General features: G+C 40.0%; 1 protein-coding gene across 8 annotated transcripts in view; it reads right to left on the reverse strand.

Annotated features, from left to right (window-relative positions):
* The window catches only part of LOC121868520 (constitutive coactivator of PPAR-gamma-like protein 1), a 99,476-nt gene that overhangs the window by 19,840 nt on the left and 63,540 nt on the right, over positions 1 to 16,096 (reverse strand). For 7 of the 8 annotated variants that reach the window (XM_042369200.1, XM_042369197.1, XM_042369195.1 and 4 more), the window contains 4 exons: positions 15,634 to 15,772; positions 6,669 to 6,764; positions 6,306 to 6,431; positions 2,750 to 2,864 (listed from right to left, as the gene is read on the reverse strand). In XM_042369200.1, the coding sequence (XP_042225134.1) occupies positions 2,750 to 2,864; positions 6,306 to 6,431; positions 6,669 to 6,764; positions 15,634 to 15,772 (476 nt within the window). The remainder of the gene's footprint in view (positions 1 to 2,749; positions 2,865 to 6,305; positions 6,432 to 6,668; positions 6,765 to 15,633; positions 15,773 to 16,096) is intronic. The other variant, XM_042369196.1, reaches the window with a different exon arrangement.

Consider the following 16,096-nt stretch of genomic DNA (forward strand, 5'->3'; position numbering starts at 1 on the left):
ACGTAGTTATGTTTAGAGGCCAAAAATGGATGCAGATATTGAGGTAAATGTGCAACGTTGCCAAGAGTGTCAGCAATCAAGAAGTTTTCCTCCCAAGGCGCCTCTTCATCCCTGGGAGCAGCCACAGCAGCCATGGTCTATGATACACTTGGACTTTGCAGGACCATTCATGGGTAAAATGTTTCTAGTTATTATAGATGCTCACTCAAAATGGATGGATGTACATCCAACAAATTCTGCAACTTCATCTAGCACTATTGAGAAATTGAAGAATACTTTTGCTTCACAAGGTCTTCCAGACACACTGGTAACAGAAAATGGTACTAATTTTTGTAGTATGGAATTTGAAGAATTTATGAAACAGAATGGAATAGCTCATATTAAGACTTCACCATACCATCCAGCTTCTAATGGTTTAGCCAAAAGGGCTGTTCAAATTTTTAAGATTCTTTGAGAAGGAGTTCTGGTGGCTCGCTTGAGTCAAGAGTGTATAAATTTCAATTAAGATATCGTGTCACTCCACACACCACAACGGGAGTTACACCGGCAGAACTATTAATGGGGCGGAAACTAAAGACTTGTTTAGATTTGTTACGTCCGGATGTCGGAAACGTGGCGAGGAAAAAACAAGAATTATAGAAGTTTTATCATGATCGAAGTGCTTGACGTCGTAATTTAGGTGTGGGATATTCTGTATACAGTGGTCCCTCGGTTAACGAGCACAATTCGTTCCAGAAGGTCGCTCGTTAACCGAAACCATTGTTTCAATGGGTTTTTGGGTAATTGGTTCCAGCTCACCGAAAATTACATACAAACTAAAAATAAATGCAGTAAAGTACACTTGCTTTGAGGTGTGCATGTAAAAGGCTCCTGGTTGATGATGATGATGATAATGGGAATTAGAATGGGGGTGGAGGAGAAGGGAGAAGAGAAAGCATTGGGGTGGAAGAGAAGTCACCCCATGCCGCCATTTCACCCATAAAATTTTAGTTCACTTGGTGTAATTCAAGATTATTTTCTTTAAATCAACACTGCACTGCGCTATATAATATCAATATGTAAAATATATTTCAAAATTACCAATAATTTGACTGGAAACACAGAAAAAAAGCGTTTATGTTGAAGAGTCTCAAACAAAATGTTCCTTCTTCTGAACTGGTAAACAAACTGATGCCAAGCTTGGTGTGTTGAGTGAATGTTTGGCGCGCAAAAAACTAGTTTCCTGTACTTCAATTATGTTCAATAATTGTTAAAATTATTAAAAATTTAATATAAAACTTTTAAAATTATTGAATAGTACAACCTTCTGGGGTGCTGGTGGTAGAGTGGTACCGCTCTTGCCTTCGCAAGCAAGATGTCACGGGTTCGATTCCCGGGCCGGTGGAAGTTGTTTGGACATACTTCCTAGCCCCCATTATTCCCTGTTCACCTAGCAGTAAAGTAGGTACCTGGTGTAAATCGAAAATTGCGAATTAGTATTCAGGGACAAGTTGTTGGAGCTTCCAATAATTTGATGACATAAACCATTGACTCTTCAGGCTTCTATGCCCTTGACTCTTCAGGCTTCTATGCCCTTAACTCATGAGACAAAGGCAAGCATGAACTTAGCATGCTTCCCTCTTGGGCACTGTAAACGCTTCTGCGCTTCACCTTACACAATGATGTAGGGGAGTGCCCAATAAAAAAAAAAGTACAACCTTCTTGATATTTACTAAAATGGTGAGGAATTTAAGCCCTAAAACCGATTACTGTATTGGCGGACTAATACTACAGCTGGTGGGCAGCCAAATGCAGGCAAAAACATGTTGGGAAAAATTCATGAGGAATTTGTTAACCGAGGGTTTGCTCGTTAACCGAAGTGAAGAATCTTATGGAAGGTAATTCGTTAACCGAAATTTTGTTAACCGAGGCGCTCGTTAACCGAGGGATCACTGCATGTTTCTAATTTTGGTTCTGGTCCACATTGGTTGCCTGGTGTAATTAAGCAGAAATCAGGTCCAGTGTCAGTCAAGGTGAAACAGTTAGACGGGCAGACAGTACGGCGCCATCAAGACCACGTTTGGAGGAGGATCGATCTCGGTGAGAGCGAGGACGACCTCGCGGTGCCCTCACTGGTAGGGGATGGTCCAGTGCCGCACTCATCATTACCTCTGCTGGCGGGTGCCGCTGAGACGGCACCTACACCAGGGAGCTGCACGCCGGAGGAGCCTCAGGACATTGTGGAGCAGTCGGAGTCTCCTCTGTCACAGGTCCCCCCGACCGAGGCTAGTCAGTTGCCGCCCTTGGAGCCAGCGACTAAGGGCAGTGGATTACGTCATTCAGGAAGACTCAGAAGGAAGCCAGATCGATTTGTGATAACTTGATAGGTTGTGTATTTCTTAAATGTTGTAATAGTAATGATTGTTTTATTGTTAGTGTTTCAAGTTTTTAGTTAATGTTTTAATAAATGTGGGGGAGTGTTGTAATGTTTCATGTTCAGTTATTCGGGGTTTCGAATGCTATGAGTTGGAGTTCATACAAACTGTTGTATGGTGGTGTTAGAGTCACAGCAGTCAGTCCTGCCTCAGCCCACAGCTGGGCAGCAGCTTTTGGGAGTCTCTCAGTTAATAAACCTTTTATGGAAGGTCCAGCATTTGCTTGTCTACCTAAAGTACTCCAAGTTATTACACTTGCTATGGCAGTGTGTCTCATGAGGTTATTAATTTAAACTTACAGAAAAAAATCTAACTTATAATAAAGAGTGACTAACCTGTAAGTCCTGCAAGTAATGGGCATTTGTGAGATCAGGAGAGAAGGCTGTCACCAAAAAAGCATCTAACTCTTGTCTTCTCAGTACTGGACCATCAGGATTGCTCATAATATACCTGCAATGATAATGCTTACTTAGGTAGGAATTACAAGGGTTCACAAACACCCTCTAGCCAAAATATTCACAATAATATGGTACCCACAGGGTGGTGTAATGCATCTAGTGTGGCAGCATTATGTTAAGTGTTAAGGTGCAGCACTGCTTGCTTCCTTTCGCTTTCAACTACCACCGCTGACTAGCCCTCATGGTGAACAAGGAGGCAACCTTGCATAAGTCTTCCCCTGCCAGCACACCGCCTCTTCACCATCAAGACTCTTGCTGTGCATCCTCGTGGCAACACAAGGTAACTGGGTTCCTCGCAGCCCCATGTAGACCAGCAGGGGATCTCGGAGCAGCAGTGGGCCCCAGAGGGAAGGTGCATAGGCCCACCGGCATGTGGACAAGCCCGGGTGCCTACCAACCACTGTCCTGCTGCCTTGCGGATTAACCTTGGTAGGTACAAGGCTACGGGAGTAATCCCCGTATAAAAAAATCTTCAACGGAGCACCGCGTCAGGCAAACATGCTTACAGAGCTACAGTAAGACCTGAACGGCAGAATAGACAGAAGAGGTGTCCACCATGGGAACCCAACGGCTAGACCAACAGATGAAGGCAATGCAGGATGGAAAGGCTACTAAGGCAAAACCCAACAAACTAGGCTATCGGCAGTCCATTGCAACTCCCCTTCTCCCCAGTCATTGCAGCTTGCTGCACCACTGGAGCAGAAAAAGGGAGAGCCAAGATGTGTGGTTGCAGCCTGCACTCCTGCCTCACCGCATAAATCGGCTCACATCAGCCATCATCCAGCTCATCATATTTTTCATCATCATCAAACCCCTATACTTCCAGATGAGTGGCAATAAGGACAGACAGAGATGGCTGCCGAGAGTCTCTAGTCACAACTCTGCACATGGGCAGCATAGATAAGATAGTCGTTTGTGCACTGGGATCTAGGCAGCAGTGCAATTCGGTCCTGTCTGTGCAACTGAGCAGCCCTTTCGAGGAGCCACTCTACTCACCCCACATGGGGAGGGGACTAGAAAAGGTGCCCTAAACATAGCCTGCCTAAATAAACCAACCTGACTGGGCAACCACACCCAGGAAGGTCATCCTTATGTGGTCGAAAACACAATCGTAATCACAAATCAAAGCAAAAACAAACAATACAGCCTTGTATGGTCACTGCATGGAATATCAGGACCCTTCTGGATATGGCACAAATGAGTATCCTGAAAGAAGAACCGCCCTTGTGACAAAAGAACTGTCTACCGGTAGATATAACGTCAACAAAGCAGCCATTAGCGAGTCCTGGCTCCCAGACGAGGGTCGACTCACAGAACGGGGGTCTGGTTATACCTTCTTCTGGAAGAGTAAGCCTGTTGCGGAGAGATACCGCATTTATGGAGCTGACTTGCCATCCGCCAATGCATCCTACACAGGCTAACTGAAATGCCTGGTAGGATCAATGAGTGCCTCATGACGCTCCAAGTCCCACTGAATCACTCACGTTATGCCTTCTTCATCAGTGCATATGCCCCAACACTGGATGTAGAGGATGACATCAAGGAGGCCTTTTATGCTGCCCTTGACAGTGTGCTAACCTCTTTCCCCAGATAAGATAAGGTTGTGCTCCTTGGTAACTTCAATACCAGAGTTGGAAGAGATGCTGACATATGGCAAGGAATCATAGGGAGAAATGGAGTAGACAAGTGCTATCCCAACGGCCTACTCCTCCTCAGCAAATGTGCTGCACACAACCTCGCTATCACCAATACCTTGTTTAGGCAGGCCGACAAGTTCAAGGGTTTGTGGCAACACCCACGATCCAAACACACACATATACCCTCCAAGACCACCCACACACCCCCAACACCAACCACACACATTGTTGACTATTGCTGTATACCTCCACAGTCTACAGTATGTACACCATACACCTACATTGTCGATAAATATGCTCAACTGTATACCTGCATTATCAACATACACAGTGAACTGTACAGTATACCTGCATTATCTACATACAGTACACAGTGAACTGTATACCTACATTGTCTATATACATGCCAAACCTACTGTGGACCTGTATGATGGTTTTACTAAAAAAATATTATTACTATAACCCCTGCATGATGTCACCAAGATAGGAAACAGGATGCGTCTTACCATCCTGACATAGTATAGCAAGACCCACACTGGCTCTGTCTAAAGAAAACCCACAAGCAAAACACATTTTACAGTAAAAGTCCAAAAATCAGGATGCCAGAAATCCGGACCACCCGAGAATCAGAACTTTTCGAAAACTCACTCAACTTTTTTCTTTTTTTTTTAATTTAGCTGCCTTTTGTGTGTATGTGTGCATGCGTGAGTGCCATAGCTGCACAGCGACAACAAGCGACCATGCGGTCGCCACTTTAAAACGAGGAATCAAACTGTGACAACGTATGTAATTTTGAGTCCTACTCTTTCCATTTACATTGTACTGTACAAGCCCATAATAATGGCTCCTAAAGTAGATAAACTTCGTTGTGTGAAAAGAAAGAAGAACACGTTGAAATTGAGTGACAAACTTGAAATAATTAAGAAACTAGAACACGGTGTGAGCAATACTGTTCTAATGGAAACATACGACATTGGAAAGTCTACAATTTATGATATGAAAAAGGCAAAGAATAAAATTTTTGAATTCACAGCTTTTTCTTTAAAACTGCTCGTTTTGATAAATGAAGCATGCTATATTTGCTTATGAATAAACTATCAAAATGTACCTGTTCATCTCTTCTTTATTTCTCCTGAAATTTGAATCTTAAAAGTACTGCCTAAGAATCCGGAAAATCCGAAAATCCGGACCGACCCAATCCCCAAGTAGTCCGGATTTTTGGACTTCTACTGTATATCCAAGTGCTCTCTCTCTCTCTCTCTCTCTCACACACACACAAATAATAGGTCACAGCCTCAAGTTAAAGGAGCCACAAGTACAGGAAATTGTCCAAGTTAATCTCACTGGAGTAAAAGTTGTAAATTGTTGTGATAACCCGCCAGAGAATGTTGTAACAGTAAGAGTTGTGAACTGTTGTAATAAACTACCAGAGAATGGTGTGTTGACACCAAGTGTGAGCTCCTTTAAGACCAGATTTCTCCAACAATGGCACACAAATCATTGTCTTTAAATTTCATCAGTCGTACTTTCATTTCAACCATTCAGAGCATAACCTCAGAATACAGTACATGTATACATGATGGGAGTAAAGAGATACTGTATTTATGTGGTTTCAGCTGTCGAGACTATTTTAGAAAAATCCCATACCGCACATTAAAATTTGTAAGTATAGCTGAATTCAAACATAAAACACACCACTTAACTCAGGACAAACATCGCTGCGAAGTTCGACAGAACCGAAGAAAAAAATTACCATAATACTTAGTATGACAGACTAGCAGGAAAAAAAAACTTACCTAAGAACTGTTGCCATTATAAGCAGATGCTGTGGAACATTAGATGTGTAGAGCATGAGTGGAGAGTCGGACCTCATGCAGCTCAGGAATGCTCGTAGTCGACGCTTTTTGTCATCTATAACAGACCTATTACCAGCAAAAATAAACTGTTAAATAATGACCTGCAGTAAGTGGCAGGAAGTCTGTACTGTTCTTGGTTTTAGTCACTCTGTACAGTACTACAATATAGCAAAAATGTGCTTCCACATTTAAAACTACAGCATTATGAAGTGAAAATATATTCAATAACCCCTTCCCAACCTTAGATTTACAACCCTTGATTTTGAGAGTAAGTTTTACATGTTTCTAGTCTGTTTTACTAACCATGGTTTATAGTATCTGCTGGTTTCCATGACAACCATAGGAGATTTCCAGCCCAAGTCTATCTTGTTCACATCACTGTACTGTACATACGTGTTCCTTAAATAACAATTTATCATCATCTACCATACCAAGTTCCTACTCCTTCTCTAACCTCTTTAAATCAATTTGCTTATTTTCATCTTTCATATTCTACATTGTGTGTCTTATTGTTGTCATGAAAATAGTCATCACCTAAATGCCATGGTCAGGGAGGCAGCCACACCCCTTGTGGCTGGGAGTATACAGTTATGTGTACATTTATTTATAACATGTTGTAAGTAATGTAGAAGCACCATTTTTTTTTTTTTTAAACTGAAGGAAATTAATTTATCTAGAATGTGTAAAATTCTGGAGACAAATGGTCAACGGGCTCAAATAGGTGCAACCTAGTTTTGGGTTGTATTTGCAATCTTGATATCTCTGCACGGCAGTTGATAGACATACAGTGAACCTTTGAAGATCTGGACTAAAAGGGTGGACCACCTGTCCGAAAAAGCAGATTGTCCGTATCTTCCGGCAAAAGTACTAAATGTATAAAAAACGATAAATAATTATATAAAAAACACAAAAAATACAGTGCCATATTTTACGGCATATAAGACACAAAGCCATGTAAGACACATCCCCCATTTTAGCAATGAGTATTTAGGGAAAACTAGTGTGTATTTTCCTCCTATAGCCATAGTTTTCGCAAAATAATACATACAGTACCAGTAAATGTGAGGAATAAATAAAATACCAATAAAAATTTGAAAAAAATACTGTACAGCCACCCCCCCCCGCCCCCCCCCCAAGTTTGTGGATTTTTTTTTTGTGGTCCTCTATTGTTCACGGATGACACCCTGGGTGTACCCAAGAATGTCTGTGGGTAGTTTTAAAGTTGCCGGCATTTTCGCGGCTGGGACAGGGAGCCATTCGTTCTAAAGACAGTAATTTCCTTTACCTGTAATGTAATAATAATAATTAATAATAATTAACGGTTTATTGAAAAAGTCGGCAGCCCGAAGGTTGAAAACATACATTGGACAAAAATGACTTATTACATGCAAAGATATGGGATGGGTGTTCGTTTAACAAAAGCTTTCATTACTGAAAGAAGAAGGAACAATGATTGACATACAAATTATTATAGTTTACAGTTGATAGCCTGGGCTGGTCATGGAGACACCAGGTGGTGTGGTGTTCACTTGGTGTAGTAACTCGTCCTCGGGTGTTGATATGAAGGACCTCACGTGGTCATGGAGACACTGGGTGGTGTAGTGTTCACGTGGTGTAGTAACTCATCCTCGGGTGTTGATATGAAGGACCTCACGTGATCATGGAGACACTGGGTGGTGTGGGGTGGTGTCATAGTACCTCGCCCTGCTGGGTGGTACTGTTATCTCGTAGTTAAATGCATAGCTGGCTGGCGCTCTGTTTCTTCCCATGGTGGGCTGATTAGAACCTCCTGGTCAGAAAATGGTGGTCAGTTCCCAGGGGTGTTTATCCCACTGGTGGGTTACGGCTCTCACTGGTACTGTCTAGTGCTGAATTCACTGGCTTAAACACTGTTCATCACTGTTCAACACTGGTCCCACTTCTTTCCGAAACGAAATTGTCACTTTTGATTATGTTGATATCCCTGTGGTGAGGATGGGTCGGGGAGAGGGACTTGGGGAATGGGCCGAACATTGGCCAAGGGGGGTCGCTACTCAGCAGGAGCAGCGCCTGAATAGGTCTCGACCCTACGGTGGTCAAGGATGAATATGTGTGTGTGTGTGTGTAGACACACACACACACACAAAATGCATACAAATAAATAATAATTAGAAAATCCTCTCACAAATAATCAGAAACAAATTATTAAAAATGTGAGTTTACCCTCTAGTCCTTGCTTTATTACTTTATTAATAGAGCATGGACTTGAGGGTGGACTGTCACATTTTTAATAAATTTGTTTCTGATTACAGAGTAGTTTCCCATTATTATTTATTTGTATGTGTTTTCTCTGTGTGTCTACACACACACACACACACACACATATATATATACAATGCAGATAAAAGAAATAATTGTCCTAAGGGCAAACACATAAAAGGGAATATACATTTCTTTGTATATAAGTAAAAATGTACCCCCCACCCCGGTCCGTAAATGTTATTCGCGAATTTGGTGATTCGGAGCCATTTTGAGAACCTAAACCTCCGCAAATTTGGGGGGCCCCCTGTATTGCCAAACCAGCAAATAAAAGCTAAATGAAAGTTTAACACAGTTGCCATTTGCATACACTCCATGCTTCACCACAGTATTTATGACCAGCAGGGACACTACCTCTGCTGATACCCTAGCAACGCTCCCCACCCCTACACTCTGTGCCATCCTCCCGCTCCCTCATTGAGCCAGCTAAGTTGCGTTTGCTCTTAGGACAATGGACGAGTTGACGGTCAAAATTTGTTTGAAAGATGGCAGGTCAATGGGTAAAGAAAATGCTTAAATACACTAAGGTAATGATATTTTAAAATAAATTGGGCCAAAAAGTGAAAAAAATAAGGGTTAAAGTTGCTAAAAAGTCACGTGACTGCGAAACGCTCTGTGATTGATTGTGGCGTTAATGGTTGGGGCGAGCTTCCCAGCAGGAGGCAGCCAGCTGTAGTTGTCCAACCTTCTCGGCTGGTCAGCTCTGTAAATAAATTTTATTAGATAATTAATTGTGCTTACTGTGCAACACAGGTACTCCTCGACTTACAACAACCCGGACATACGACCGCCATAGTCGTATAAAATATTTTTCAAATTACGTATTTTCTAGTACCAAAACGTTTCTGTCTCGTACGACAGCGTGGGCTGAGCCGCCTCGTGGAGTACAGCATCCACGCCTAGCTCATTCAGTTGGTGTTTGGCTGTCGTTGTTGTTAGTGATCGCGCTGTGTACCGAAAAAATTTTCTAATTCCCTTTAAAGTGGCTGGCAAGCGTAAAAGTGAGAGTTCTCGTGGTGCTGATAAGAAAAGGAGACAGTCAATTACTTTTGAGATGAAAATGAAAATAAAAATGCAATATGAAAATGGAAAAACGGTAACAACCATTTTATGCGACCTTGACTTCTCTCACTTGACGATATCAACAATTTTGAAGGACAAGGCAGAGGCATTTGCTACTATTAATAAGGGGATGCTTATGTTTGAAGAAATGGATCAAAATGTTGAGCGTTTTGCAAAAGTTGAGACTGATCCAAGATGCACTTGCTTGCTACAGGGAGATTTACAATGAAAAGAAAAGGCAAACTGTGCAGTTTAAATTGAACATATATTTTAAGTCCCCCCACTGCTGTCTCCTCACACTCCACCACTGCTGCCTCTTCTCTCCCTAAAGATGAGCCAATACCTTCAACAAGCAAGTATGTTAGCCTGTCTGAAGAAAGCGAAATTGATGACCCACCCAGCCCTCTCCTCCTCTGCTTCATCCACTTAATGTAGTCTCCATGTTTAATTAAAAAATTATTGAGGGCCCCGTGTGCTGACTACATTAAAGGTAAGTGCACAGTAACACTTTATTAATTTTTCATTTTTGATTACTTTTACTGTACCGTATTTCATTTTAGAATTTCTATGTATTATTGTCGCATTTTCGACTTACGACAAATTCGACTTACGACCTGGTCGTTGGGACGGAACTCCATTTTAAGTCGAGGAGAGACTGTACTATTTTGAATATACAGTGGTCCCTCAGTTAATGAACACAATTCGTTCCAGAAGGTCGTTCGTTAACCGAAACCATTGTTTCAATGGGACTTTGGGTAATTGGTTCCAGCTCACCGAAAATTACATACAAAGTAAAAATAAATGCAGTAAAGTACACTTACTTCGAGGTGTGCATGTAGAAGGCTCCTGGTTGATGATGATGATGATGATGGGAATTAGAATGGGGGTGGAGGAGAAGGGAGAAGAGAAAGCATTGGGGTGGGAGAGAAGTTACCCCATGCTTCATGTCGCCATTTCACCCATAAAATTTTAGTTCACTTGGTGTAGTTCAAGATTATTTTCTTTAAATCAACACCGCACTGCATTATATATTGTCAATATGTAAAATAAACTTCAGAATGACCAATAATTGTACTGTAAAAACGTAAAAATAGTTTATGTTCAAGAGAGTCTCAAGCAAGATGTTTCCTCCACTGACCAAAGACACAAACTGACGCCATTCTGGGTGAGTCAAGTGGCTGTTTGGCGCGCTAAAAACTAGTTCCCTGTACTTCAATTATGTTAAATAATTGTTAAAATGACTAAAAATTTTAATATAAGACTAGGAAAATTATTGAATAGTACAACCTTCTTGATATTTACTCAAATGGTAACGAATTTAAGCCCTAAAACCGATTACTGTATTGGCGGACTAATACTATAGCTGGTGAGCAGCCGAAAGCATGCAAAAACATGTTGGGAAAAATTCGTAAGGAATTCATTAACCTAATTTTTTTCATCAACCGAATTGAATATTCTTATGGAAGGTAATTCGTTAACCGAAATTTCGTTAACCGAGGCGTTCGTTAACCGAGGGATCACTGTATAAATATTACAAAGCAGTGCCAGGATTGGAAAAAATCATGATTTTAAAAAAATAAAAATAAAAAAATCGATTTATTTGATTTAAATCGGATTTTTTTATTTAAATCGATTTTTTTATTTTTTTACTAATTGCATTAAAATAGTATTTTTAAACCATAAAAACAGTATTTTTCAACCAAAGCTTAGTCAGGATAATAAACAGAAAATTGGCATTAAGATATTTATGCAGTAGATGTACCAATGGAATTTAACACAATAATATTCTTTTTGTAAAATAAAAGAAAACTGGTAACATATCTTACATTTGAGTGCACAAATCCAAATGTAATAATGAAATTTAACATAAATGCTCTTATAGGATTACAGTGTTTCAAAAATTAATAACTTAACTTCTTCAAGTCAACAGAATACCGGTAATACTAGTAACAAGTTTATTTTCTTACATTTGTAGGATTATAGTGTACTGTATTAAGAATTACCGGTAATAACTTCAAGTCAACACAATATTCTCATTCTGAAAACAACAAAAATAGTTCAAAACATTTAAATTAGCTTAGTTGAACATTGAAATGCTTATGTACTGTGACAAGCTTAGATGCCTTTTCCTGTCCTTGGCGATTTCTTACCTTTGAGTGTACAAATCCATTTGTGGAAAAAATTTTCTCAACCCCTGCTGATGATGCAACAGCTGTAAATAATTGCCTAGGAACATCCATTACATTTTCTGTCATATCATTGGCAAAATACTGCCACCAAACAAGGGGTGAGAGAGATTTTACAACTTCTTTACCAAAATAGACCTCTTTAAATGGTGCACTTCTTCCATGGAAGGACATTAATGTTGAAAGGAAATGTGGAGAGACTCGCACACATACTGTTCTGCAATGTCTCGCTGCTCAGGAGTCAGATGTCTGCCCTGATACCTTGGATCTATCACATTAGCTAGAAAATGGGCAGGTGTCAATGCTACTTTGATTCTTTTTTCAAAATTATCCATATCCTTCTTATCTGCTAAATACTCCTAATATCAGTTTTGAGTTTTACCCAGATTTCTACAGCATCACTTAATAGGGTATGTTCTCTCTGGACACAGTCCAATGCCACAGCAATAGGCTTAAGTCTCTCTAAATAGTCTTCTGCAGTTCTTTTTAATGCCTTATCATTAACTTTCCTTTGCCTGTGACACTGTTGATCGGCTTGCCAAAGAAGCCACACAAGAAGAAGATATTGAAGCCACTCTCGCCCTCTCCCTGAATCATCTCAAATCTCACATACACGCCACACAACGAGAGGCATTCAACGAAAATTGGACACACCTGAAACAACGAGGTAGCATCACACTATGACGCTGTAACCGGTGACGACAACCACCACTACAAAGAATATCAATCCCTGACTCGATCTCAACAGCTTATATACATGAGACTGCGCCTAGGGTACAGGTACCTATGGGAGTACATTGGCAACCCTGAGCCTGGCCGCACTGTTTGTAAACTTTGTGGCCAACCCGACTCTCACACCCTCTCTCACTACATCCTCACTTGCCCTATGACCTCCTCCTATAGGTCCCCAGCCGTTACCAACACCTCTTCCCTCCCAGACCAGATATCCCTCCTCCTAGTCACAGGCCTGGCATTTGACATTATTAGGGACCTGCCACTCTTTGCCATAAACAGATGAAATGTACCAGGAACTTTCCCCCCACACACTCATCATTCTCTCACTTTATGTAACTTGACAAAACCTATGACCCTTCAGGCTTTTATGCCCTTAATGTACGAGTCATAAAGGCAAGTATGAACTTTTCATACTTCCCTGTTGGGCGCTGTAAACACTTCTGCGCTTCACCTTGCACAGGATGTAAGGGGGTGCCCAATAAACTAGCCCCCTCGGGGGCAAATCTGAATCTGAAATTAACTTTTCTTTCAATTTTCTTATCAATGTCTTCACTATTTTCTTTGCACACTTTAACAAGGGTCTCCCAGTTCTTTAAATAAGATTCAATAGAATCTGTCACTGTGTTCCATCGTGTGTCTGATGGCATTACTAGCATTGTTCCTCCTGCTCTTCTATACAAAGATCCTGGGATGTGATGATTTCTGAATTTCAGTAGTATTTATTATCTTTGGTAACAATATATTTCGTGTAAATATATACATTAATAATGAGACCTTATGATATGATCAAAGTTTCGCAAAACTGGAGAGAACAGACTATAGTACAGTACATAATTATGTAAATCCAAATAAAATGTTATTAGCCTGCTGCAATGCATATACTTTTCAATCATGTAGAATAAAAAGAAAAAACAGTTATAAGTAAAAAAATCATTTTGATTTAAATCATGATTTTTTTACTCTGATTTAAATCGATTTAAATCATGTGATTTAAATCATTTGATTTAAATCATAACACCCCTGCAAAGCACATAAACTAATTCAATGGATATTAGCTGCCCATACAACAAGTTTCATAGTATAAACATTCCAAATAATATTGGTATTATTTTGGTTTTGATCATCTGAGGAACCTTAAGATTCTAACTATGGGATTAAGTACTATAAACAATAAGACACAATATCTCTACAGGATGTCTTTCGCAAAACTTTTCGATCGCATAAGAAAATACAGATCGTATGTTAGGTTAGGGTATGATGAGTTATAAGGTAAGGGGGGTAATAGCTCAAAACTAATGATTTCCGATAGAAATGAAGGTCTAAATCGTCCATAACACATCGCAAACCATCAGAAAAAAAAACATATTCTGCATGTCTAAGTAAAGTGATGACCAAAACTTAAAATTTACCCAGTACCTGTAGTATAGCCTGTCTTGAATCTAAACATCCAAATGCTCATGGTAGTTAAAGTGAAATTTTACCCATTAATTAATATAAATGATATATCCCAGTGGTTCATTAGTGAATCATCAAAACAATAACAGCACTATGTTGTCATGTTTACCTAGCACCAGGCATCCTCAAACAAAGTCCAGACAATGTCATTACTTCTAAATTTACTCGTACCTCCATCTAGTACTGATATACTCTGTGAATGCACTGAAAAAAAAAGAGAAAGTCTACCACGTAAGAGTACATGACAGCTGAGCTGGTGTGAACATGGGAGTTTTTTATGTCCAAAAGAACATAAAAATGAAGGAAGCTGCAGCGGGCCTATTGACCCATACTGGGCAGTTCCATTTACACCCAACCCCTATCGCTCATATATCCATCCAACCTATGTTTGAAGCTGCTCTTCACGGCACACTTCTTCACTTACGAAATGTCCATGACTTAGACCATAAAAAAACACCGCTAAAACTTACTGGAATGTGGCATTTGGGGTCTGAACTCTGAAGAGGCCATCCTCTCTACTACCTGTACCTCCGACTGCAGCTATGAGTTTGAACTAGTGACGTCATTGCAAATGGCGGCTCTGTTTCTAGAGAAATAAACTATCTCGACTATTATAGCAGGACTTAAAACTTTTATTAAAAATTATATATACCGTATCACTCTACGAACATGGCAGTGTATTTCTTGTGTTTACCCAAAACCGTCAACTCGTCCATTAGTTTTTTTTTTCACAATATGTATGTAGGATGGTGTGTGCATGTAACTGAGTAAAATTAAAACAAAAAAGTGAGGTATATCTATTTGAAAATATGAGTTGAAAAGCAACCATATGTATAACACTTCACAGCTCGGCCCAGTAGACCTGGTGGTTAGTGATAAGTCTAACCCAGCTACTAATAATAAAAGTAAATCCAGTGACAGGGAGCGAGGAGAGTTACAACAGCAGACTAGCGGTTACTCACTCCCCTGACTGCTCCTGTTGCCAGGCATACATATGGGAGAAATATATATTTCGTCTAATTTGAAAACGGTGACTGGCACAGTGATAAACAAATTATATAAACCATGCATTTTCCTACGCTAACATAATTAGAAACAGTGTATCATTACTAGAGTGAATGAATTAATATTCCCACAAACAACAAATGACAACTCTGGAAGACTTCTTAGCTCCCGGAACCCCCATATTTTGTCCGAATCTTCTGAAATCCGGATTTACTGGGTCCGAATCTTCGAGGATTCACTGTCGTGTACATGGCTAGTGTGTCACCTACTACTAATTCCTTAAATGGTGTCTGTGTGTTGCTTTCAAAGACCCCCAATCATAGACTTAATTATGACTGGATGATGTACCTAATTCATGCATTAGTCCCAACCACTAATGTTTTGGGGGGCTTCTTGGTCCAAACTTACAGATTTGTCATCCATAATTAGAGATGCCTAAACAAAGGGTACCAGGCCATAAATATTTAAATATTTAATATTTTAAGGAAAGAAAAACAAAAAAACATCATCAGTGTGAATGATCTTACCCGAACCACAACCTCTGGACGGTAGGCACAGCCCAATCAATGGGAGTGGCATCTACTATATCCGCTGTACGATACGGATTATTTTTGGTGTAAACCCATTCACGGATCTTTACTTCAGGTACCTCTGTGGCCAAACCCTCTGTCAGATTGAAACAAATAATTAGTTTAAATGAAAGGTTATAAAGCACTGTGAATCAAAGTACAGTCAAACCTCTATTCAATGGACTATATGGAGAGGAAACTCAGTTATTTTGAGGATCCATTAGATGTGAAATCTCCATATAACGAACTACACCCTCACCTCGCATATTCATGCTAATCCCACCATGGCCTAATTTATGAAGGTCACAGATTAGCAGATTAAAAATTAAAAATATATGAAAATTTACTAAAAAGCTAAATCTAAATGTGCAACATAAATCTTTATTTCTTTATAAGCATTAAAAACATAGGAAACTAAACT

This window comes from Homarus americanus, unplaced genomic scaffold (assembly GCF_018991925.1).
Source record: "Homarus americanus isolate GMGI-L3 unplaced genomic scaffold, GMGI_Hamer_2.0 scaffold59495, whole genome shotgun sequence".
In the NCBI taxonomy this organism is placed as follows: Eukaryota; Metazoa; Arthropoda; class Malacostraca; order Decapoda; family Nephropidae; genus Homarus; species Homarus americanus.